Genomic DNA, 26205 nt, shown 5'->3' on the forward strand with positions numbered 1-26205 from the left:
AACTATCTGCACCAGACACGATAACGCCAGTGTGACGATCTACTGTTGTATCGCCAACTGTAAAACTGCTTATTGCAGATTTATTTTCTATCCCTTTGATTAATGGCTTGAAACCTTCTCGCGTTAGAGGAGCGGTTTAGCTGGATCGTTTGTAGTTGCTAAAAATGTACCCACGTGTTGTCTAATCATGCGCGAGAGGTTTTTGTGACGCAGCCATGTCACAAACGTGTGGTCTTTGTTCGCAGGAACAGGAAAAACGCAACATAGAAAATATATTCTGGTGAGACCAAAACCCGGAAGTGAATTCGCCACCTCACTTTATTCAGCATAACACACCACGGAAAATTCCTCCAAATCTGATCCTATAAATGGTTTGTCTATGTCTTTTTAAAAGAAAACTATATATTTTATACGTTTAAGAAAACAAAAAGCGTTTTTTTTCGGACCACCAACATCAAAGGAGCTAAAAAGCAAGAGCATCCTCTCGCCTTTACTTGAAAGAGACAAATCTGTTTTCATGAGAGAAAATAATTTTGAAGTGCAAATCGTGTGTCCCTGTTGTGCTTTTGTTCAGCTTAGGAGCTTCTATTCCCAAGCCAATCTAGACACATTACAGAAAGTTACACATTCGTTCACGTGAATTTCTAATCTGTCTCCCGCAAAAAGAATTATCTGAAAAGAAACTCTATATAAATGCAAATAGTTTCAAAAACATTAGGCTTTCGACGGATAATCAATTGCAGATCTTTTCGTAATAAAAGCATTTTCCTGTGTCGCCTTTTTGATATTCCCAAGGTGACAGGACTTGTACAGACATTCGAAACTTCATTTACAAACTTCATTTAAGATCCATTTAAAATTCCTGTTTCGATCGATAGGGGATATGGTGAATCTGGAACAAAATCCCATCGAGTGAATGCTTAACGCCATTTGGATAAAGAACCATAAGCCCACTCCTCGTATTACGATCCACTCCAAATAAATCAAGGAATCGTTAAGGGCTACACGGAAAGCATGATCAGCCCCTATCGGGCATAATTTAATGGTAAAGGGGTTTTACCTTCAAAAGTCCTGTTCCACATCCGCTTGGTGATCGCAGTACCGTCGGATACAGATCCATTAGCTTGGAGGGTCTCATTCAGCGCCAACGCATAGAGGATAACCGCATCGTGGAAGGCCCCTACAAAGCTGTTAACCTATAAGTGGAAAGAACTCGTGCTAGAAGAAAATCTGGAGAGAATAAAGAGTGAATACATGACATCTTGAAAGAACGCCTGTTACTAAACAGTTATTCCCGTTGGCCTCGCCTTTTATCTATCTTGAAGAAGTGTGATGGAGAGTCTCTGTGAGGCGGTGGTTTTTTTCGGATGCCTTTTTCGAATTTGAATGACAACCGTGCCATGTGCATCAGCCTTATGTTTTTGTTTACAGTTCCGGTTGCTTTTTCTTTTGTTCTTTGTGTTTTTACATGACGCGTGTTAAAGATGTTGTCGCCAAGGGTCTGGGCAAATACGCTCAAAGAACTAAACACTTCTGACAAGTATTCGAACCAATTAGTAGAAATTTGGTTCAGATTGGACAACCTAACGAGCAAAAATGCCGACTGTTAGGACGGCTGCATTAGTTCTTGTAATGATAACAACACCTCTCATGAATTGTTTTTATTCAGTATTTTTAGTCAACAGTGACAGCAACATCAAATGACATCGTGTATTCATCGTGGTTGAATGTGGTTTGAAACAGTGAATATGATTTAAATCTAAACCTCAATTAGTGTACATGTTGGACGAAACAAATCGTGAAGTATTTACGAATTAAACACCGGGGGAATCCACGAAGGGCGGATTCTGTTAAATTATCTTACATGATGAAATTTTGTTTGGGAAAAGATGATACTGGAACCATATATTTCACTGATTATATCACGAGGGGCGGTGGGGTAGCCCAATGGTACACCTCCACGTAAGAATCATGCAAAATCGAGAAGATTGGATAAGCCGAAAATCGCGAATTTGGTTGAAAATTTCAGAATTTGATCACATCACCAAGTTAAACATCGCTATGAATTTTTCTAAAATATGTGCTCTAGTTTTCATGATAAGCCCAAATTTCCCCGAGATTAATGGGAGGTAGACGAGCAACGATCAAGGTGGAATGCTACTTAAAGCATTCGATCGTCACGAGGAAGAACTGGGTTCGATTCCTCACATGGGTACAATGTGTGAAGTCCATTTCTGGTGTCCCCCGCCGTGATATTGCTGGAATATTGCTAATAGCGGCATAAAACTAAACTCACTCACTCACTTTATCAAGACTGTAGTCACAATGAGGACAGAGGATACGATTTGGTCACCAATATCCCACGCCTATTGAAAGATCTGACTAAAGATGAAAGATTCGGCGACCTGGTTGATATCGTACACCGAGATATAGAATAGAATAGAAGAATAGAATAATACTTTAATGCCTTTTCAGGAATTTGTGTTACATCAGCAGAGCTACTGACACATTAGAGAGATACCAAATATATTTACATAAATTCTTTGATTTAGGTATCTTCACATTGATTTAATATAGAAGATATAGGGAGTAGGTAGTTTTAGTCACTGGTTTGTCAGGCCGAATTATTCAAAGGCTGGTATTAAGATTTATGCTAGTGATCTCTAAATATTCGAGTCTGGAATATACGATGCAGTTATTGATATCATGTACATCGATCAACATAAATACGATACAATAGCATGCATCAACCAAGTCTGCGAGCCTGAAAACCCGATCACGTCGCCCCTTAATTAGCGACAAACATGGGTTACTGAAGACCAATTCTTAGCCGGATCTTCACGGGATTCAGTCATTCGTAGGAAGGGGAGATTTAGTATTAAAACATGTGAGGTGATATGGGAATAAACGTTCCTTACAAGATTATTGTACTGATAGAGCCACGTACGTGCATGGGCGTAAAGTGAGTGAACTTTGTTTTACACCCCTTTTAGCAATATCAGCAATATCACGGCGGGGGACACCAGAAATGGGTTTCACACATTGTACCCAAGTGAGGAATCGAGCCCGGGTCTTCGGCGTGACGAGCGAACGCTTTAACCACTAGACTACCCTATAACCTACGGCCCCACATGCGCGTAAAGGCGTACGTTGGTACATACGTGTGAGTGAGTGTGTGTGCGTTCCTGTAATTTTAACCTGGATCTTCACGGGTTGATGACGTGAAACTGTTAGATTATTGCTGATTGACATGTGAAACAATGCTCACTCGTTCACTTGGAAACGAAATTCATTAAACTATTCAAAGAGACCACTATACTTAGTTTGTTTTTACCGTAGTTCGTAAGACGTATTCAGAAGAAAGTAAATATAAGTTTCTGGGACCGAAAAAAATAGTTCGTTATATCCAGTTCGTTAAATGCGCTGCCATATTGCTTACTCCCAAAAGACAGACCTCCCAGAAGACAGACCTCCCTCAATGAGTGCACTAATTAGCTGAGCCATGCTGTCCACCCCTATTTAATTAATGAGCTGACCCAGAGTCACTACAGAGTATAGTAACAAAACATATCACTAATAATTTTACTGAACAGAACAGAATAGAACCGAAATTTTAGTGCTGGACAGCATAATAAAAAGGTGAGGTGAGGTGAAATTTGCTTGATAATATTTCGCTCATATGACGACGTGCATGCGTGTGTACGGGTATGTGCGGCTGCTTGTACTAGCCCAGACTGAAGCTGGTTTTATAGTGCTAGCCCACTGAGATAACATGCCGCAGTGAAGCATGAATATCCCACTCAGACACATTATACTGAATCCGAGCCGACCAGTCCTTGTTGTACCCATTAATGCCGAGCGCCAGGCAGGGACCAACAAGTACCATATTTTAACGTCTTTTGGTATAACGCGGCCGGGATCGAACCCGTGACCTTCCGCTCTCCGGGCGGACGCTCTAACCACTACACCACGGAGGCGGTCGTATAATAAAAAGTGAAGTTCATCACTGACATCTAAATTCACACTATGTTTCCATTCTTTACAATACTGGTCAAACATTCAAAGTTTTTTGCAATCCATCACTTGTTTCAGCTAATATGACAGTATCGTCAGCGTAAAGTAATATCAACAATTTCATAAAGATACCAAGCTGGTCCTCAATAAGCTTATTTACATGCTGTTGAATTAGTTTTTGCAAATAATAGTTAATTTTCCCATGACTCTTTTCCGCGACTTTTTTCCGATCAACCTTCTGATGGCTACCTGTATGCCAAGAGCAAGGTGCAAGGAGAAAATGATGATGTTCAAGTGACTTCCTAATAAGTGTTATCTGTGCTCATATCTGACATGTGATGTAAAATAATATGGTGCTTGGTCTCATATGTTGATAGGTACATGTATATAAATTATTGTTTTATATAATATTCACAAGTAAATGTGATCTGGCAAGTAGATGTTGATGTACATATGTGTTGATGCAATATGTCTTAATTTAAAAATCATAATTCATTACATGAATTGATAAAACTATAGTTAATACCTAATGTTTTCTTAATTTTTATCTGGGCACATACCATTATTATCAAGGGTACAGCTTCATTAAGCCTTATGCAACAAGCCATAAAATGTGTTGTTTTAAGCGGTCTTCTTTGGGGAAGTCTGTCCTATGGGAAGATACCGTATTGCAGAGTCTCAGATAGCATTCGCACGTTGGCCCAACGTTGGCAATGTTGGCAAAACCATTGTCAGCGTTGGGCCAACGTCTGAATGCTATCTGGGGTGCGGTCTTGAACAAATAAACAATCGTTAGACCCTGGGCCTAGATTTCTGAAGCTCTCTTAGCGCTAAGATAGTCGTAAGTTAATGTTAATGAATGGCACTTACGACTATCTTAGCGCTAAGAGAGCTTCGAAAATCTAGGCCCTGTATCTGTTCGTTCGTTAAATTCGTATATCCGTCAGTTGAGATATGCATGCACGTCTGTGGCTGGCAATGTGGCTGCAGTATCGCTTTTATTTTAACAACCCACCGAGACATCGTGACGTACTGTAACATGGAGCAGGTCTATTGGTGAGACGGCTCGTTTAACATTGACGTGACGGCTTTAATCGCTGATTCCATGCATTGTGTTAACACATTTAATACACGTCTCAACGACAGAGGTCGATACGCATTAACAGATACACTTGTTAAGGTTATTGCCCAAAGTTCAGTCAGGCTGAAACCACTTTACTGAATCTATTTTAACTTCACAAGGCGTAAATGGGACTAAGTAGCCAGGCTAATAACACGATTGAAGTAGTCAATTGTCAGTCGTGAATAGCTTTGCAACTTAATGAGATATCATTATTTTTTATTCAGTTTAGGTTTTTAGTTTAGTTAATTGATCAAGAAAACTATCAAATTGTCGATGTCACGTTGTTTTTGTAGGAAGATTTAAACAATCGACACACTATTTAATTGATACATGTGACAATAACGCTGTTGGATCTAACCCTGTATCTTCTAACGGGAAGACAGAGCAGAACCTAACGGGACTTTTCTCTTTACAGATGTACTGTTGTTCTTGAAAGGCATTTAGAAGTTGGACGAACACGAATACATGACACGTTTTCTAAGGATAACAACTTCTGTTTTATTTTTTATACGACCGTTCAGGGCTAATTCTTGCCTGTTCATCAGATGATAAAAATATGTTCGGTTCTTTCAAGCGGGCAGCCCACATGGGTACGATGTGTGAAGCCCATTTCTGGTGTCCCCCGCCGTGATGTTGCTGGAATATTGCTAAAAGCGGCGAAAAACCGAACTCACTCACTCACTTTATGAAGACTGTAGTCACAATGAGGACAGAGATACGATTTGGTCACCAATATCCCACGCCTATTGAAAGATCTGACTAAAGAGGATACCTAGTTGATATCATACACCAAGATATAGAATAGAAGAATAGAATAATACTTGAATGCCTTTTCAGGAATTTGTGTTGAAATTTCTGACCAAAGTCCTCAAGTTAATATAATAATTATCATGAAATCATTTTTCCAAGAAATCTATGTACACTATATTGCTAAGAAGAGACTCTCACAATATGTCGGGGTTACTGTATTTAAATGTACACTGCTCAAAATACAGTGAATCAGTCATGGACAAAGACGAGCGTTCTAAATTGTCGACCAAAAAAGGTTTACACCTATGTTTTGACAAGAGCTACAAATGACACAAAGCAGAAAATATTAATTTCAAGGTAATATTCTTGATGCGGGAACTATAGTTATGTTTTCTGACTTAAACTATCTTTATGAATGTTTTTAGCATTTAACCTGTTAATACGTTCGTAGTTTTCGTTGGTCAAATGCAATTTTCAAGTGTATACTTTATTTTGTATGTTACGATTTTACTAAATAGTTGGAACCTACATATTGTCTTACTTCCTAAAAATAACGGTTTCTGTGAGGATCTGTGAGGTGGTCTCCAACAACCCATGCTCGTCGTAAGAGGCGACTAAGTGGATCGGGTGGTCAGGCTCGCTAGTAGTTGCATGTCCTGTATTTGATATATCCCACATCTATTCTATATCCCATATTTACATTTTAGGAACAAACAAAAAAGAAATGATGAGACTTACTTCTTCCTCCCCGTATGTGAAATTCTTATACAGACGACTGGCTCTTCTCTTCACCTCCTCGGAGAATGCATGATACTCGGGGCTTGTTGGTTTCTTCAGAGTGATTGTCATCACCGACTCGTAGGCCTGCCGCGCCATGTTGTTTCTTTCCTCGGTGTCATTAACCCGGAACCATGGTCTCTGACTCTCGTTCTTACTGAAAACATTAAATAGATTTCACATATATGTTTGGGTGAGTGATTAGTACTATACTTTCGCAGCTGTTTTACATAGTCATCGCAACACGGAATGTCACTAAAAGCATATCAGTAAATATACTCTACGCTTTATGTAAATCCAAACGTCACAACTGTTTAAAACGCTACAATCCCTTTCACTGTGCTAAAGAAATATTTGTTCACACAAAGTCCATTTACTATCCCGACTATACCCTTCGCTTCCGTTTATGAATCACTATCAGATATTCAATTTGATTCCAGGTATTCATGATTATACGTCACAAACACATGCAACGGAAAGTCAACTGTTAACCTGAAAACAAAACTAATGTCCAAATAGGGACTTCTATCGGGCACACGATAACAAAATGAAAAACTTCTGTGTCAAACTTTCAGAAAACATTTACATGCGCTATGAGCACGCCCCAGTGGAGTTTGGCGCCATATAAATGGACATTATTATTATATTATTATTATTATGTACACAATGTAATTCTGTTTCACTTTGGTGAACTCTAAAACATGCTTGACTTATTTTTCGGCATGCGGAGCGCCTCATTCCATCTTGAAAGTAATCTTATAATCTCCCCAGGCAGCTATTTCATCATATTTAGTATTAATACATCTGTCATTCCAGGATTATCATGTGAAAAGCCGATCTATATTTAATTAGCTTACGTCATGAGGGTGGAACGAGCTCCAAATAGAAAAAAGTGTTGATCTATATTCCTTAAATTTCTAATCATGGTAACCACAGTGGAGATTTTATATCTGCCACGCGTGTTTTAGTTAGGTGCATTAGGTTTCAAAGTAAAAAAAATATGCACTTTCTTACTGCACACTGTAACATGGGGTATAAAGTGAGTGAGTATGGTTTTACGCCACTTTTAGCAATACCCCAGCATTATCACTGCAGGGGACACCAGAAATGGGCATCACGAATTCTTCCCGTATGGGGAATCGAACGCGTGTCAGGCGTGACATAAGAACGCTTTAACCATAAGGCTACCTCATCGAGCCGATGCTGTATAGAAAATACGTCCCAAATCAGGTGAGGATTACCAACGTGGGTTGCGGTATGAGGATGAACCGTTTCGACACCTTGAATTGTCATGCCTCCATACTGAAACACGCGTCACTCATTTCGCATTACGTAAATGACCAGCGGTCGGGTAGCCTAGTGGTTAAAGCGTCCGTCCGTCACACCGAAGACCTGGGTCTGATTCCCCTTCACAATGTGAAACACATTTCTTATATCCCTCCGCGTGATATTGCGGAAATATTGCTGAAAGCTGCGAAAACTGCATTCACTCTTTCGCTTACTGAAATGAGCCATTGAGATTGTCCGAAATACGTTGTTATATAACAAGCACTGAATGGGTACCCGACAGGAGGAGATGAAAATGTGACGCTTAAGAGACTGTATGGGTTGGGTACTTAGCAGGTAGCTGAGAAAATCAAATACAAACGACTGCACACTGATCCATGAACACGTACAAAATATTGTGTGACCATCTAAATCAATAGAAGCAGCTATGGAATAGGAGCTATACAAAATGATAAGAAAACAACAATACATACTATTGAATAAGCTCGTGGAAGAACATGTTGTATAACATTAAAAAAAACGCAAGAATTAACTCAACGACAAGGTCCCGTAGTTTCTTTCTTGCGTTGTGAACGGTTTATTGGAATTTCAATTCCAGGAATTCAAGTAGCTTCATCGAATTCCGGAAATTATTAGCAATCTCGGAAAAATAGAAATACGAACTCCTTTGATGTCATTGACAATTTCATGAAGTAATTTGAAATACTTATTTGCCAACTATAATGAGAATTTGTAGTTGACATCCAACATGGTATTCCAGTAGTATCAGATGTCTCATGGTATACAATTTCAGCGAAAGATTACTGGTAATATAGAAGACGGTACCGGCATGCCGTTCACTCAGTTCGAAACGATTTACTATTGTCAGAACAAAGAAAACCACAATAGATTAAACATCGATCTTTTGGTATTTTCTGGGTTAGTTTGTATACTCGACGCGATTTATCGCTTGCTCGCTCTCACGCTCTCTCACTCACTCGCCCAGGAAGGAAGGAAGGATGTTAATTCGTTTATGTTTAGTAACCTCAAATGATCTGGTGGGTATGGGCGACCTCTCTGTCCAAGGTGACGGAATTGCAAACTCACGCACCCAAGCAGCCTATCCACTCACTCGCTCGCTCGCTCGCTCTCTCCGTGAACATCTGCACTCATCGTGGACAGTTTGCTCCGATTATGTTTTTTAGGTTTGTTACTCAGTCAGTCAGTCACTCACTCACTCACTCCAAACTGATGAAGTGTTAACATTACCGGGAAAAGAACGCCACGGAACACTAACGCTAATAACCACCCACAGCAACGATATAAAACCGACACCGAGGAAAGTCGTTAAACAAACCCGTTATCCCTATCCAGTTACCAGTAATTATAACACAGGCACCATTTGTCTTGCTCGGATTTCAAACATGGCGTACGTAAGTAGCCGGTCTCCAAACATACAGGATACAGGGTGAATAATTGAAATGAGATCCCACCTAAACCTCCTACAGATTTCATTAATGGCTTGACAGAATTCTTTCCAGAGGGACAGGAGGAGTATCTGAGGGATAACAAGTCATATCTCTTAATCGTTGTAATGTCTGATCCAGAAGTATAATAAATGTTGAATAAAACAGGTAGTAAGAGAACACCCTGTCTGATCGAGCAAGGGCGGCAGGCGATTACAGTCCCCAGTGGACTTACAGGAATTCTTTATTACCATAATTACATATTTAACGACTAACGCTAATATGAATCCACACAGGACTGCGTACGACGTGAAGGTAATATACTTTATAGTATTGCTATGGCTCGTGATAATGGACTGCGTCCTCGTGTATACGAGAGCAGGCAGAATTGTGATAAAGTTACGATTGTATGCCTGCTTACATGTTTATTTCTGAGTTTCGTTCCATTATGCTTGCCTGAGTTGAACTGAAGTTACTAACAGTTAATGTAATGAGCTATGTGAATACGGTGTTTTCACGGGTTACCGTTGTATTGCAGGTTTGGAAGAATAAAATTAACCTGGACGGCGATTTAACTAAATATAACATTGGGTATTTCATGATGGGTATTATTGCAATCGTTTATTTTGTGATTCTTCATTCTTACGTTTTGTCGATTGCTTGATCATTCATTTATTCATTCATCTGTCCCATCATTCATTCATTCGGTTTGTCGATTTCTCATTTACTCTTTTGTGTACACATTCATTCATTCATTCTTTCCCCAATCCCTTTCAATTCTTTCATGCACAGCGAGTGGTTATGGATAAATATAGCATTGGGTATTTCATACTTTCATTGCAATCGATTAATTTTTATTCTTTCGTTTTGTCGATTGTTTGATCATTCATTCATTCATTCACTCATCTGCCCTGCTATTCGTTCATTGTTTCATTTATGCATTCTCTCGCTTTGTCGATGATTCATTCATTCTTTCGTTTTGCCGATTGAACGATTATTCACTCTTTTACTCGTTTGTCCCATTCTTCCATCCATTCATTCGTTCGTCCATTCATTGATTCATTAACCCCCCGACCACTTTCAAATCTTTCATATACAGCGAGTTGTCTTGTATGCTGCCACGATGACCCCCACAATATCACGACAGGCAACACCAAGAAGGATTCCGAGTAATGTGACAATAATTGAACAATCCACATCTAAAAGTATTTTACTCATCGCAATATCGTGATTATTTGACAGGCCATGCCAAGAATGGACCAAAGTAACGTAATGGACGGTAACATTAAAAAAATAGTTTGACAGGCTACGTCAAAACGATTTCACGTAATTTATCATTACAATAATAATTGTAGCAATACCACGACGGCTACCGCCACCAATGATTCCATGTGCAGAAACACTTCTGCAATACATAGAGAGGCCAAGCCAAGAATGTTTCCCCATACAATAACATAAAACAAGACCATGACTCGACCCACCACAATGATTCCATGTACAGCAACATTTCTGCAAAACATAGAGAGGCCAAGCCAAGAATGTTTCCCCATACAATAACATAAAACAAGACCATGACTTGACCCACAACAATGATTCCATGCAGCAACATTTCTGCCAAAAATGTTTCCCCATACAATAGATGGACCCACAACAATGATTCCATGTACAGCAACATTTCTGCAAAACATAGAGAGGCCAAGCCAAGAATGTTTCCCCATACAATAACATAAAGCAAGACCATGAATGGACCCACAACAATGATTCCATGTACAGCAACATTTCTGCAAAACATAGAGAGGCCAAGCCAAGAATGTTTCCCCATACAATAACATAAAACAAGACCATGACGGGCACCACCACAATGATTCCATGTACAGCAACATTTCTGCAAAACTTAGAGAGGCCAAGCCAAGAATGTTTCCCCATAACGCAATACCATAACGGGCACCACCAGAATGTTCCATGTATAGAAACATTTCTGCACTATATGGAGAGGCCATGCCCAGAATGATTCCACGTTAGCACATCCTGCCTCACTACAGCACCCTTCACTCACACAATCTGCATAAAAGAGTAAGAAGTGTGTGCTGCCTAACGTCGGACCTCAGTACACAACATGTGGTCCTGAGACCATCACCGTCAACTACGGTGAGCACATCTTGTAAGGCAGGCGACATAATCGCCTTAAAACCTTCTAACTTGCATCGAAAACTAACTTTTCAAGACATATACATACATGCCCGTGTTCCATGTGCATCAGTCAGAAACGAGTACTTTAGCCTAATAGCCTCAAGTTCACTGAAAAACCTCTAATGATATAGGGCACCCCAAGCTCTTTCATTCCAACTCTCCTCGTCTCATGCTGGCGAATCGACAATTAGGAATCTTCCTGTCAGACCTTCATATATATTTTTTAAGTTTTGAAAGAAGTTCTCACTTGTGGAGGGTTATTGAAAGGGTGATCTAAAAAGAGTAGATGCAGACTACTCTGCCAGAGGCTGAAGAAATTCTTAGAAATCATCCACAACTTAACTTCCCCGCATGTCTAACAAGTGCAGTTCTACCTGAAAAGCTCACTGGTGTCGACATTCCATGTGCTCGAGTGACATAAGTAGACACCGAACACTTACCTAGAAATCTAGCTAGGCACTGTAGCTTACCTATCTAATACTTTATTGCGTGTGAAATAGGCGGATGCGTTAGTTTCACGACTCGATTGTGATGGTGGTTTCTTCCTTAGAGCGCTGCAGTATTTAATCACGGCATGTGTGCATGGATGAATGGGTACACGTGCGAAGGAATCGATTGCTTGGTAGAATTATCGACACACGAATGAATGAAAACGAAAAGAAAATTATAAAGTACGAACAAATTTATAGCAGGAATGGAAGCAAGAATGGCCAAATTACGAGACGTGCACCTCTTTAAAATACATGATGCCTGTCAATTGATACAATATATTCTATAGTGAAAAACATGAATACTAGTTCTTCTCTCAAATGAGAAATTACGGACAAATTTAAAGCATGAATGGATGAAAGAAAGGCAAAATTACGAGACGATGCCTTGCTTGTTAATGCATTGAGGAAAAGCAGGCAACATAACTAGACGACGTGTTGTGTGTTGTTTCGCAATGCATTGTGGACGGAAAACAGGACAAATGGCATCGCAACGAAGCAATGAGGTCACGGACCTCCTACAATTCGAAACGTGGAGTCGAATCGTCATGCTGAGCCGAAACGAAATCTCTAGGTTATCGCCCAATGAACTTAAAATACAGTGAGTGAGTGAGTTTAGCTTTTCGCCGCACTCAGCAGTATTCCAGCTATATGGCGTCGGTCTGTAAATAATCGAGTCTGTACCAGACAATCCAGTGATCAACAACGTGAGCATCGATCTGCGCAATGGGGAACCGATGACATGTGTCAACCAAGTCAGCGAGCCTGACCACCCGATCCCGTTAGTCGCCTCTTACGACAAGCATGGGTTGCTGAAGATCAATATTACAACCCGGATCTTCACGGGTATAACATACAGAAAACGTAAAGGTGCATTTCATTGCATAATATAGTGAAAAACATGAATGCTAGTTTTTCTCTCAAATGGTCCATTGAATGCTAAAATATAAAGGTTTCATTATATTTAACTTTTGAAAAAAATATATTCTCTTTTTGTTATTCCGACTGACAAAAAATTAAGGTCATTAACAATTATAATTGCTACATAATTTGTTATTGAGAAATAGGTAAAACGATGCCTTATATATTAAATGGTCAAACAGAGAATAACATTGTAATGGTTTACTAGTATTTCATCCTTTCGTTGAAATATGTAAACATCGGTTCATCTTCTTCAAGGACGAATGAACACTGATTTTAATGAAGAAATGTACAAGGAACAGAGAATAAAATCTTAATGGTCGATTTCAGCCTTTCGCTGAAATATGTAAACACTGTTTCATCTTCTTCATGAAACCGGTTTTAATGAAGAAATGAATAAGGAACTGTTGCGTTATGACCGTGTATAGCATATGAACGCCAGATAATCTGAAGAAACGTTCAATTTGGCCTAAAACTTAAGAAAGAGCCCCAAAACAAAAACCAAACAGAAAAACGGTGAAAATTGCCAGGATTTGTCAAAAGAGCACGTATGTCCTGACCTACAGGTAGAACCTGTCACTCGCAAAGTTTGTATATACTCGGAGAGTGTATATTCCCTGGCGTTATCGATACGTACATGGCGTGTGAACCAAATATCAATTCAGGATTTGTGTATACGATAAAAATAATTAAATCCACGATGTTCAAACAGACACAACACATTCATTATCATTATCTTACTGAAGGCCTCTGCACGATCTGTCAGTGTATCATAGCTTGTGTGTTTGTGAATCACTATCAAGTAGCGATGATAAAGCTTCTTGCCCGAACAAAAACACATGCAAAGGCACGTCAAATGTTCAGCTGAGGTGAGGTGAGGTGAGGTGAAATTGGGTTTAACGTCGTGCTTGATAATATTTCGCTCATATGACGACGTGCATTCGTGTATGTGCGGCTGCTTGTACTAGCCCAGACTTAAGTTGGTTTTATAGTGCTAGTTTACAGAGATACCATGCCGCAGTGAAGCATGAATACCCATTCAGACACATTATACTGACTCCGAGACGACCAGTCCTCGCTGTACCCATTAATGCCGAGCGCCAGGCAGGGACCAACAAGTACCATATTTTAACGTCTTTTGGTATGACGCGGTCGGGGATCGAACCCGCGACCTTCCGCTCTCCGGGCGGACGCTCTAACCACTTCACCACGGAGGCGGTTGTTCAGCTGAAACACAACGCGGAAACACATGGTACAGCTGTTACATTGATGCGTCAATACAGGAATACCCTCCACATGTCTTTCCTGTTATTTAACGAGCGGTTGGGTAGCTCAGTGGTTAAACGTTCGCTCGTCACGCCGAAGACCCGGGTTCGATTCCCCACATGGGTACAATGTGTGAAGCCCATTTCTGGTGTCCCACGCCGTGATATTGCTGGAATATTGCTAAAAGCGGCGTAAAACCATGCTGACGCACTCACTACTGTTCTTTACTAGCGAGTGCAATCACTCACGCCATGAACACCTCGTGAACACAGAGCGTCAAAAGTTACTTCATATAAAAATCAGAGAATGTTGACACAGGTTTTTTAAACGCCACAGTTTCTTTTCGATGCTACCATTAACACAGTCATCCGTTCACAGGTTTCCAGAGGATAGCCATTAGCTGTGTCCCGATCCAGTCCTATTAGTGTAGTTCACAGATAAACAACGATGGCTTTTAGTACTAATGTTGCAGTCGAGTTACCTTGTCCTGGTGTAATGTATACTAATGTGTGGATTCCTTGAGTTACGCGAGTTTTAACCTAATGGCGACCTGAGCTGTTGCTTACCTTTTTAACTAGTTCTCATGTGTTTCTTGAAGCCAAATATTTATCTCAAAAGTTACAAAATATTCCTTATTTCGAATTCTTTGATGTGTGCATGCCTAGTTTGTGTTTATCATTACTGAGGGGCAAAACTGACTCATCAGTTTAATATATTTTTGGTTCATCGATGTACAGTTAGAGCATGATGTTTAATTCATAGCACGTACAGCAGGAAGGTTTGACACTCACTCACTCACTCACTCACGCAAAACTGAGAACCAGAAAATGGATCTTGACTTTGCGTCCAAGAATTGCCCCGATTACTTGCCTACCATTGCCATATGTTCTGTTTGGATGTACACTCTCAATGTGAAGAACACATTCTAGTACTTTTCAGGAGTTCCACCTGGGACTTGAACCCATGTTTGTTTGGCTTCATGCTTTGTAGAGATGTGGGGAATCGAACCCGGGTCTTCGGCGTGACAAGCGAACGCTTTAACCACAAGGCTACCCTCCATTCCCGCCCGTTTCGAACAAGAAAATAAGCTGATGTTCAAAACGTCTCCTCGTCACGTGAAAACCCTGATTCGACAATTGTGAACACATTTGTGATTTTATAAGTTCTATAAAATGGAGGGAAACTCATTCCAACTTACTCCCTATATACGCACACCTACACTGTCACACATCAACACATAAAAGTGCCTCAGTCTTGAAGGAACTCCATTCCAGCTTACGCCCCATTCACAAGGCGAAAAAAAAGATATCAAAGTGATATATGCCTTGTACTTCGTGTCTTCCACAACAATTCAAAATAAATAATATAATACCATGTCTTTTCCAGATCAACTCTGCACGGATCAAGGGGATTAAGGATGTAAAAAGCCTAATCATTCCTCTGGATTAAAATCCTGAAGGGAAGCATTTGAAATTCTTGCCATTATATGAATCCCATCACGATCGTACATCTAAAAAGACAAACTCACGACACAGAAGTACCTCGGTTGTCTTTGAGTTGTTATTCTTAATGAGATAGGCTAGCATTCCACGACCGACTTCTACAAATATTGACTTGTTCAATGGTATTGCAAATCATCATAAAAATATTTTAAGAGTTTGTGGTGTTGTAAATCTTTGAAAGAACATGCCTGGGTTAAGGCCTCGTAGGATCTATAGCCCAAACAAAAGAAGTCCATTTTTTAAAGTTATATTTGCTTGCGGTGAACATCAAAGAGACGTGATTCAGGCTTACCTTGAGAATAAATCGATATTAAAGAAGACATATTCGCCGTTGTCGAAGTTGAGCTCGTGCGCTTTGATCATGATGTCTCTCACGGAGTCAGGCGATGCGCACAGCACAACAACTGTAAAAAGAAAATGACAGATTTATTATCCGTGATACAGATGCTGGATTAGTCGTATTTTCTAATTCAAACCTACTGTCTTTTGAATTAAAACTTCAAACAAAGACTTCGTAAAATAAATTTCATTTGTACTTCAATTTAGTTTCGAGTATAAAAAAATAATCTGGTTTTGAAAGAACATTCATACAAAACAATACAATTGTTATTTTGTAACAAAATTAGAAATTTATCGCGAACGGGTTTGGTTTAATTTATTAAACAATAAATCCAAAAGAAATACGAAGATGTTCGACTTAAAATTCCCAAAAGGTCTTTTTATCCCCCGCAACGAGTTTTGCGGGGGGTATTAAAATGGACTCCGTCCGTCCGTGCACATTTGTCTTTTCCGGAGCAGAGCACTAAAACCGTTCAATGTTTCTTCACCAAACTTGGCACATACATATATCTGGTGGTGTGCTGGTACCTTTTGGTAGTTTTGGATTTCTGAATAAAATATTTTTCGGCGTTTCCATGGCATCAAGTTTGACTTAGACTGAAATTGGTGGTAGTGCTCTTTTACGGAGCAGAACTCTAAAAGCGTTCACTATTTTTTCACCGAACTTGGCGCATAGGTTGGTCTAGTGGTGTACTGGTGCCTTTTGGTAGTTTGGGAATTCTGAATATAATATTTTCGCCATTTCCATGGCAACAAGTTTGACTTAGACTGAAACTGGTGGTAGTGCTCTTTTACGGAGCAGAACTCTAAAAGCGTTCACTATTTTTTCACCGAACTTGGCGCATAGGTTGGTCTAGTGGTGTACTGGTGCCTTTTGGTAGTTTGGGAATTCTGAATATAATATTTTCGCCATTTCCATGGCAACAAGTTTGACTTAGACTGAAACTGGTGGTAGTGCTCTTTTACGGAGCAGAACTCTAAAAGCGTTCACTATTTTTTCACCGAACTTGGCGCATAGGTTGGTCTAGTGGTGTACTGGTGCCTTTTGGTAGTTTGGGAATTCTGAATATAATATTTTCGCCATTTCCTAGCAACAAATTTGACTTAGACTGAAACTGGTGGTAGTGCTCTTTTACGGAGCAGAACTTTAAAAACCTTTCAATACTCTCCTTCGACACACCAAAACGACACACCGACATAATCTTAACTGGTGCACATATTCATGAAGATTATTTTGCCATTGTGGGGAATATTGATGACTTTGTATTCTCGTTAAATCTCAGTTTGAATTTGAAAATAATCTAACGCCCCTACCCTTTAACAAAGTTATCCCTCTACTCCATGTTCGTACTTCACGCCACTATTTACCAGTTGAAAAAAAAAATACCAATAGGTGAAAGCAAATGTAAATTGTGCTGTATGAATGACGTGGGTGATGAGTTTCATTATATTTTTATAAATCTATACATTTTAGAAAAGAAAGATCAATGTATATACCAGCTCAATTATAAAAAGACCAAATATGTTAAAATGTAAATCACTATTTACATGTTATAAGATATCTGTTATGACATATCTCAGTAAAGTCTGTACATATGTCATGCATATTGTAAAATCTTCCGGCTAACTACTATTCCGCTATAACATCATGATTTATTGTCATTTGTACCTCAAATGCCGAGGATATGGGCCTGAGAGACAAAAGACGATGACAAACGTGTTGATTTGAGGATTAGCGTCATGAAACCTGTCCATACTCGCTGGATGCAGAGAGCAATTGAAAGGTAGGCAGAAATCGTGAGGTAATCTTACGTGGATGGCAGTTGGCAGGTCTGCTGGACGTGGTCCAGTGAGTTCAAACCATGTAAACTAGACTGTTTATTCAAAGACTGTAATACAACTTAAATGATTAGTGCTCAATCTTTCTTCCCCAGAATGTATTTTACTTGTTGATATAATATAATGTCGATGTTATTGTGTCAATAAAGGAATTTTTGTGAATCAATCGTTCGTCTTTGTTCACTGGGTTATCGTGACCCAAATACTAGTAATAACGATATCGAGTGCAAAAGACAATATAATAATGCGAGATTTATTAATGCGCTTCGCATATAGTCGCATTTTTCGCATTTTAATAAGTAGCTCGCATTATTTTATTGATTTACAGGTGTTACAGTGATGTACTGCCTAGTCGAACCCACCAAGAACTTTCCGGAGAATATGTAGACTCCACAACACTGCAGCCATCTGCATTACCCAGAGTGTCAGAAGGGCTATGCTCTCTGGGCACTCTCCTGACCTGCGCCAAAAGATCAGGAGGTACCAAATCAAGGGCACCGAGAACAACAGGGAGTCTGACGACATAGGATGCCAACGAGACATTTCAAAGGTGAGGTCCGCATATCTATAATTCTTTTCCTGAATCTTGCCAATCACGTTGCTGTCAAAAGGGAGTGAAAATCCAATGATATGAATAAATTCAATGGCTTTATTAAAAAGGACAAGATCAGGTTTGTTGGCCTGAATTCTTCTGAGGCTGTATATGGGCCTATTCCAAAGAATGTTAAAAGCATCATTTTCTATGATGCCCTCGACATGTTCAGGGTCGTACCATGGATGGACCTCAGAGTCAAAGCCATAGGCATGACGAAGACGATAGTAAAAGCAACGAGCCATGCCATCATGTCGTTTAAGATATGATGTTTGTGCCAAGGAAGGGCATCCACTGACAAGGTGCTGGACAGTCTCTGTAAATTCATTGCAAAGACGACATTTCATGGTAATCAGACATAATCCTTCTGGTCAGGCGGTCAAGACTCTGGATGTCATGTTTTGTCTAATCAACTACTCCAAAGGAATAGGAAAGGACTGGCACAGCAAAAATATTGGTGGCTTGGACATTGTTATGAGCATTTAGCTCTGAGCTCCAGATTTTCTTTGAGCGAGAGTTATACTCGGCCCAAAGATTATCCCGCACCCGGGCCATCTGGAGCTTGTCTCGAACATGCATTCCAAGATAGGTGTAGGCCTAATCTTCAACAATATGCTCAATACCCCCCTTGTAACTTGACCAATCCACCATTAATTACCTTGCCACGTTTCAAATGAAGACTATTACATTTGTCGAGTCCGAATGCCATGCCAATATCATTAGAAGGGGACTCAATTATTGTTTTAGTCACCTAATATTAATTAATTAATTGCTTAATTAATGCCGATGTGACTTTAAATGTTAACTCACACACTTCCGACGGTAAAATACACGTGTGGCTATTGTGCGTTATTAATTTTGAATGCTCAACTCCTTGTGCCAACCAGTTGCTTTGTCAGTACCTGTGCACCTCGGTTTCACCATGTGATATTGGTCTCTGACTCATATAACTATTGCTTTCAGCCCAAATGATCGTCAACCCAACAATCAACGTGGTCGGGGAGGAGGACATTGGATCGATCCATCATGGTATATATCTGATCACAGAACACGCGTCTATCTCCAATTTCCTTGAATGTTACACCTATGTATATTTATCTTAAATGTTTATTGCATACGGTATCTAGCATATGGACAATAATTTCCATATTTACTTTAAAGTATTCCTTATTTATCACTTCAGAGATAATATTTACGATTCCAATTTGGACAGTCTATCGGATTGTGTACATCCAGAAACAACTCATCAGAGCCAGACTTGTTTGCAGACATGGGGCTATTTTGTCGTAATAACGACGAGTATCGTAGCCATGTACATCACTGAGATGAGGAAATGATGTAGAAGGATGCTGCTGTTAATGAGTGACCTGGTTACGTCTTCCTGGGGGGCATTTCAACAGTTTTAAAGTTTCTTTTTAATTTGTTCAAATCTCGAACAACTTGAGATATAAGCGGTTAAATCACTGAGGCATCCATGAGAAATCACTGCTGAAAGCAGAACCGATTGTACAATTAGGATTATATTATGGCATCTCTTTGTTTGTTTGTTTGTTTGCACCTAGCAGTATTGCAAATGTTTGTAAATAACAGAGTCTCGGGTGAATTACATCATGAGTTATGATGACAGAGCATGTGTTAATGAATCAAATAGTGATGATACCAGGTGTTCGTGTAAAAGGTTAGCATGTCCTGCCCCACCGGTGGCACCCTTCATAAACATATGCAAATGCTTGACACTTGTAAACATGTAACTGTGGTGAGGAACAGTTGTTTTTTTATGGGCATAATCATTGGACGAAGCTCTACTATCAACCAACACAGTCGTGGATGCATGTGCTTGGTTGGTTCGTTGGCTGTTGTTGTTGAACGCCGCACTCAACAATATTCCAGCTATATTGCGTGTGTATATTATCCAGTCTGGACCAGACAATCCAGTGATCAACAGTATAATCATCGAGCTACGCAAACGGGATACGATGACGTCAGCCAAGTCAGAGAGCCTGACCCCCAAACAAGATGGGTTACTGAACACCAGTTTTGAGCCGGATCTTTTTTTTTTTTTTTTTTTTTTCGCTTTTTTTCTTCAGGTATACATACAAGTTGACGTATATTATGTAAAAGTATTAGTTCAATGCAAACATGTAGGGTCTCAATAAATAATCAATAATACATTAGTATAATTATACAGTGTCAACATTGTTACATATACATCGAAATAATTTACCTATTCAACGGTTCTAAATAGCATGTGTAGGCTGGACCATAGTTTTAGAAAGTAGGCTTTCTGGTCACGATTAATATATACATATTTTGTGGTATTATAATATTGTATGATTTGTCTCTTGATGTATGAAATATTTGGAATGAAACTTTTCTTACTACAGTTGTATATGGTATTCTTGACTAAAATAATTATCGCATTTAGTGCATAGTTATGTTTTCCTTTCATCCCAAACATTACCTGGGTATTTGTAAAACTCAATTCTACGTCTACAGTTTTATTTCACGCCATATGTTTTTTACCCTGACCCGGATCTTCACGGGTTACATGTATATGCAAGGTCAAGGACGTGAAGCTGGGAAGGACGTCATTTTGATATGGCAATCCCCCGCACCTTCCTGAGGCTGTCTAATATGGAACATGTTGTTGATAGTGAAATTCCAGACAATCAAATACTTTGCAGTTGATGGATTGGAAATACTGAGCAATTACAACTTTGAGATTAGCCTACTTCATCATGTTTCTGTCCTAACAAAGCAGTGTAAATCTAACAGAAATAACTGTTTTCTGATGATTTGTGTAAGTAAATGTCTCGAGGGGAACAATTCTTGCTTTTGAACCTTTGTTCCCAAAAATAACAGTTTGACAGTTCAGAAATGTAATCAAACATACTGATATGCCAAACAACTATCATTTTCTCCAATCCTAGTACACGTAATTATTTTTCTAAGTTTGACATTATTAAATGCATTGTTAAGACAAAAATGAGTGAAAAGTCACAACGCAAATATCCATTAATAAAACTCCCAAAGACAGCGTGAAATCAAAGAATTATGTTTCTAAACTAATTAATAATATAATTCATAAAAAGTTATTGTCTTTGCATTAATGAATATTCTTTTTTATTAAAATAAGGCAGGAAAATGTCATTTTATTAATCAGTACCTGTGGCATTTCCAGAACAATATCACATAATGAACAGACCGGCATGCAAGACACGGTTTTGATATATAATGTGTCTGCGGAGAGAAAGTTAATTATGAACACGCTAAATGTCAAACTGTAAAGTAAACAGAATTTAATCAAATCACAGGAGATTCAAAAGTTCGCTAACTTTGATAGATCACATTGAACAATGACTGAAACTAGTTACTCTGTATTGCTAAATGAAAGAGGTATTTTAAGATATCGAAATTACACGTAATGTGCATCTTTCAACATAATTTTTATAAAAATTCTATTGAAAACTGAAACTCGTATTGTAGTTTATTAGTGGAACGCTGGTTTGAGATATTTGTATTACGCGGATAGAAAATAACTGCAGATTCCCTGTAATTTATGTAAATGAATGGTAGTGACATGGTCAACCAGACATCCACGAGTTAAATGAAAAATATATACCGCTCAACGTTTGAGAAGGAAACTGAGATATTTAACGCATATGATAAAGTATACCCGATGCAACTCCTTGTTTTGATTCACAAGTACCACGTGTTCCCTTGTATTTACATATGTACACTTGACTAGCCCCTGCGTGTATTTGAGATGGAGCAGGATACTCTCACTTTTCCACAAACACCAAGTTTCATCCTTTTTTAATGTTGATTCTAAGATTCATGCTCGTGGCAGAATTGGGGATAGTAAAACCGTACAACAAACACATGCTCGTGATATAGTCAAAATTGTACAATTGACTAGCCTTTTGAGTGAGTGAGTGAGTGAGTGAGTGAGTTTAGTTTTATTCACCAACATTCCAGCTATATGGCGGCGGTCTGTAAATAATCGAATCTGGACCAGACAACCCAGTGATCAACAGCATGAGCATCGATCTGCGCAATTGGGAACCGATGACATATGTCAATCAAGTCAGCGAGCCTGACCACCCGATCCCGTTAGTCGCCTCTTAGGACAAGCATGGGTTACTGAAGATCAATATTCCAACCCGGACCTTCACGAGTGACTAGCATTTTGCCTTTGGCATCAATTACTTATGAATGGACCAGTGAAGATCTGGGGTAGAATTGATCTTCAGCAACCAATGCTTGTCGTAAGAGGCGACTAACGGGATCGGGTGGTCAGGCTCCCTGACTTGGTTGACACATGTCATCGGTTCCCAATTGCGTAGGTCGATGCTCTACTGTTGATCACTGGAATGTCTGGTCCTGACTCAATAATTTACAGACCGCCACCATATAGCTGGAATAGTGCTGAAGCCAATCAGACAGATCTAACATATAGTGATAGATTTTTAATACTACAGAGGATTATATTTCAACTTCACATAGAGTGTTTGCAAAGTTAATGTGTGTCGGGGGCATAAATAATTGTACATATATGTAGATATAAATATGTCTAATCTGCTTGGAAGTGTAAGCGTTTCTTGTTTAGCATTGTTACATACAGCTTGTGCCAGAAAGCGTTAAACACTGAATCATGCTTTTGAAACGATCCCCCGGAATCACAATACCAACCGACGCAATGTGTCTATATACGAGCACACAAAGAGTGGAGACGAATTGCCAATTAGCACCCAAACGCATGTTAGATTAGATACAGTCGGAAATTAGATCCAGGCGTGTATTGTGTACATCTCCCGTTAGCATCAGTAACAAAAACATGTTTATCTGTGCTCGCGGATCTGTAACCAAAAACACAATTTGCCTCATTCAAATGTTTTTTACAGATATATTCTCATCAAAGTCCTACATGGTGTTTGATCACATTGATAGTGTCCACAAGACGCTTTGCCATTTCGACGTGTAGTTAAATATGTCGTGGGGGGAACAGTACTTTGTTTGATGTAGCGTAGTTGATATTGATGGCTTGATGGCTTGATGGCATATCGTTCTACCATGACACTGAAACACATACTTGTGATTATTCAAAAGGAGTGATTGGGTTTGATTTTACGCCGCTGTTAGCAATATTCCACCAATATCACGGCGGGGGATACCAGAAATGGGCTTCGCACATTGTACTTATATGGGGAATCGAACCCGGGCGGTTGGAGTGACGAACGATCGCTTTAACCACTTGGCTACCACACCACTCCTATTAAAAAATGAGATAAAAATAGGTAGCTATTTCCATCCGATCCTTCGAAATTAAAGTTCGTAACATTGATAACATCGATTTGGTGATTGCCAAAACACAGATGCACACCACATACCAAATTGACCCCTTAACCCAAATCGATATGTTCCATATACAAACAAGGAAGTAATTTTCAACAGATAGACTGCTACAAGTTTCAAAACACGTTTTATCTCCGAGATATCTTTTTTTCTCACACTTCGCTTCAACATAGAGCAAGACGTCATGAGTCAGACATATTTCTCATTTGAAAGCAACAATATGAGCAATATGAGCAATTGGACCTGTTATCGTGACTGGAAATACATACCTCTGTATATTACCCGGCACAGTGGCTTTCCCTGAGCATGGGCTTCAAGAAGCGCTGATTAGCTACATGTGATTATCACTGATACTGCAAGTTCAAAGGTTCACCAGTAAGGCAATGGAGCCACCATATACTTGTGTGTGGTTGTGTACGTATGTGATAGTGTGTGAGTGAGTGAGTGAGTGTGTGTGGGTGTGGTGGTGGTGGGGGTGGGGGGTCGTGGTGATGTGACATGGCCCATTTCTTAGAAAGGGCCATTTTGGTCACTGCTTCCATAATGCATTCTTTCATCGAATCCCGCAACAAATTTAAAACTATTTGACAGTAATCTGAAAAAATAATCTTGTCTTCAGCAGGTCTCCACGTGCCACCTCCCGTCAGTTGCCTCTTACGATAAGTATAGATTTCTGTAGAACACAAACAACATTTAAATCATGTATGAGCTTATCATATCCCGCAAGCCAAAGGACAATATTTCTCTTTAAATTTAAAACCTGAAGGATACATGTTTTTTTCACATTTTGGAGATCCCAGTCCACTCTTCCGACCCCTACCAACAGTTCCAAAGAGGCAAACCTTATTCATGTTTGTCAAATGCATTCAGTGAAAGAGCCAGGCAACGAAAATATACACTTTGAAATTGGATTTGACCGACTAGTTTCAAACGTTTCCAAACTGGTCCCTAAAACATTGCTAACACATTTTTGACACTCGTATAAAACACGTCATGGTGCAAAAACTACTTCATTTCTCTGATTGTAGCCACCATAAAAATGGTTGTGTACAGTCAAACATCTTGAAGTATAATCCCAGTCATGTGTAATCCCTTTTCAGTTACAATGTTGAGCTTCCGTCAAGGTTCGGATAACTGGAACACAATTATCTAGGTCCATTTTCTGTTACTTTTAAATGTGTTTAACTTGACTTTCTTTTGTCCGGGAGTTTAGTTTCAAGATCAGATGTCACACAGTCATTGAGAAAGTTTTCGTCGACTTCTAAAACTCTTAACCTACAGGCTATCAAAAGATAGCAAATAGTTTCTTATCCAATCCCCCCTCCCTCCCCCTCCCCTCTATTAAACGCTCGTTGTTTAATGTTTCTCATAAAACGTGAGACTATTTGCAAGCATGTTCTTGATTGAATGAGTTTTGAGGTAAGCATTCGCTTTAAATACCGTATTACCATGGTTTCATTTGCTGCTTGCCCCGGTAATTGCAGTGATAGGCTGTTAAGTCAACCTCTTCGTCCAAGCTAATAGGCCGCGGCTGTTGTAATTTGCTACTACTTTCGTGTTAACTAGCTTTCATGTTGAAATCGACCGGCAACCCTTCGTGGGTCGTTGCTGAAGCGAGTTTTTATTGACCAGGGATTCTCTTGATTGGTGAGGTTGTTTTAAGAGTGAAAAGTCTGGCTAATAAGGTACGTCGTGTCTTCGTCTTCCACTCGTCAGTTCAAGATATTGTGTTAAGGAAAACATTGAAAAGCTTTTCCCAATAGTTGTTTAAAACGGGCACTTGCACAAAGGTCATGCCCAACGTCTTCTTGTTAGCGCCAATTTAGCAAATTGCAACAACCATGGGAATTATACAGGAAGTAAATTGATTGTCCACTATTTCAAGAAGCAGCACTGGCAAGATCCAGAAAAATACCAGGAACAAAACCAACTATTCCATCACATGATATTGAATTATGATCTTTCGGGGTTGACAGTACATGCTCTTAGGAATTAGTGCAATTTCCTTTCCCGCAAACAAAATCAGTAGTCGTAAATGTCGCGGCTTTGTTGAGTTGTATATACATTGATTGTCAAGGCAAACACTATACGACAACTTGAAGATGAATTCAAGCGAAAAAGCAATTATCTTAAAGACCAGGTTCACACATGGGACATTTTCAATCAAGATAATTATCTCCAGTATCGGGACAATCTTGGCATACAGTGTTATTGTTGATTTCAGAATTTTCGACTCAGTTGGACTGAAACTGTCTCAGATACTATAATTTCTCAATCCGCAGAAGCTGAGAAGACCAACATTAACAAATATTTAATC

The 26205-nt window shown here is 39.4% G+C and overlaps 1 protein-coding gene across 5 annotated transcripts in view; it reads right to left on the bottom strand.

Moving 5' to 3' along the window:
* Positions 1 to 26205, bottom strand: part of LOC124292117 (atrial natriuretic peptide receptor 1-like) — a 312171-nt gene that overhangs the window by 51671 nt on the left and 234295 nt on the right. For all 5 annotated transcript variants that reach the window (XM_046729169.1, XM_046729168.1, XM_046729167.1 and 2 more), the window contains 3 exons: positions 16056 to 16167; positions 6626 to 6821; positions 1061 to 1196 (listed from right to left, as the gene is read on the bottom strand). In XM_046729169.1, coding sequence (XP_046585125.1) covers positions 1061 to 1196; positions 6626 to 6821; positions 16056 to 16167 — 444 coding nt within the window. The remainder of the gene's footprint in view (positions 1 to 1060; positions 1197 to 6625; positions 6822 to 16055; positions 16168 to 26205) is intronic.

The sequence above is a fragment of the Haliotis rubra genome, unplaced genomic scaffold (assembly GCF_003918875.1).
Source record: "Haliotis rubra isolate DU_JTF1 unplaced genomic scaffold, ASM391887v1 Scf508, whole genome shotgun sequence".
Classification (NCBI taxonomy): domain Eukaryota; kingdom Metazoa; phylum Mollusca; class Gastropoda; order Lepetellida; family Haliotidae; genus Haliotis; species Haliotis rubra.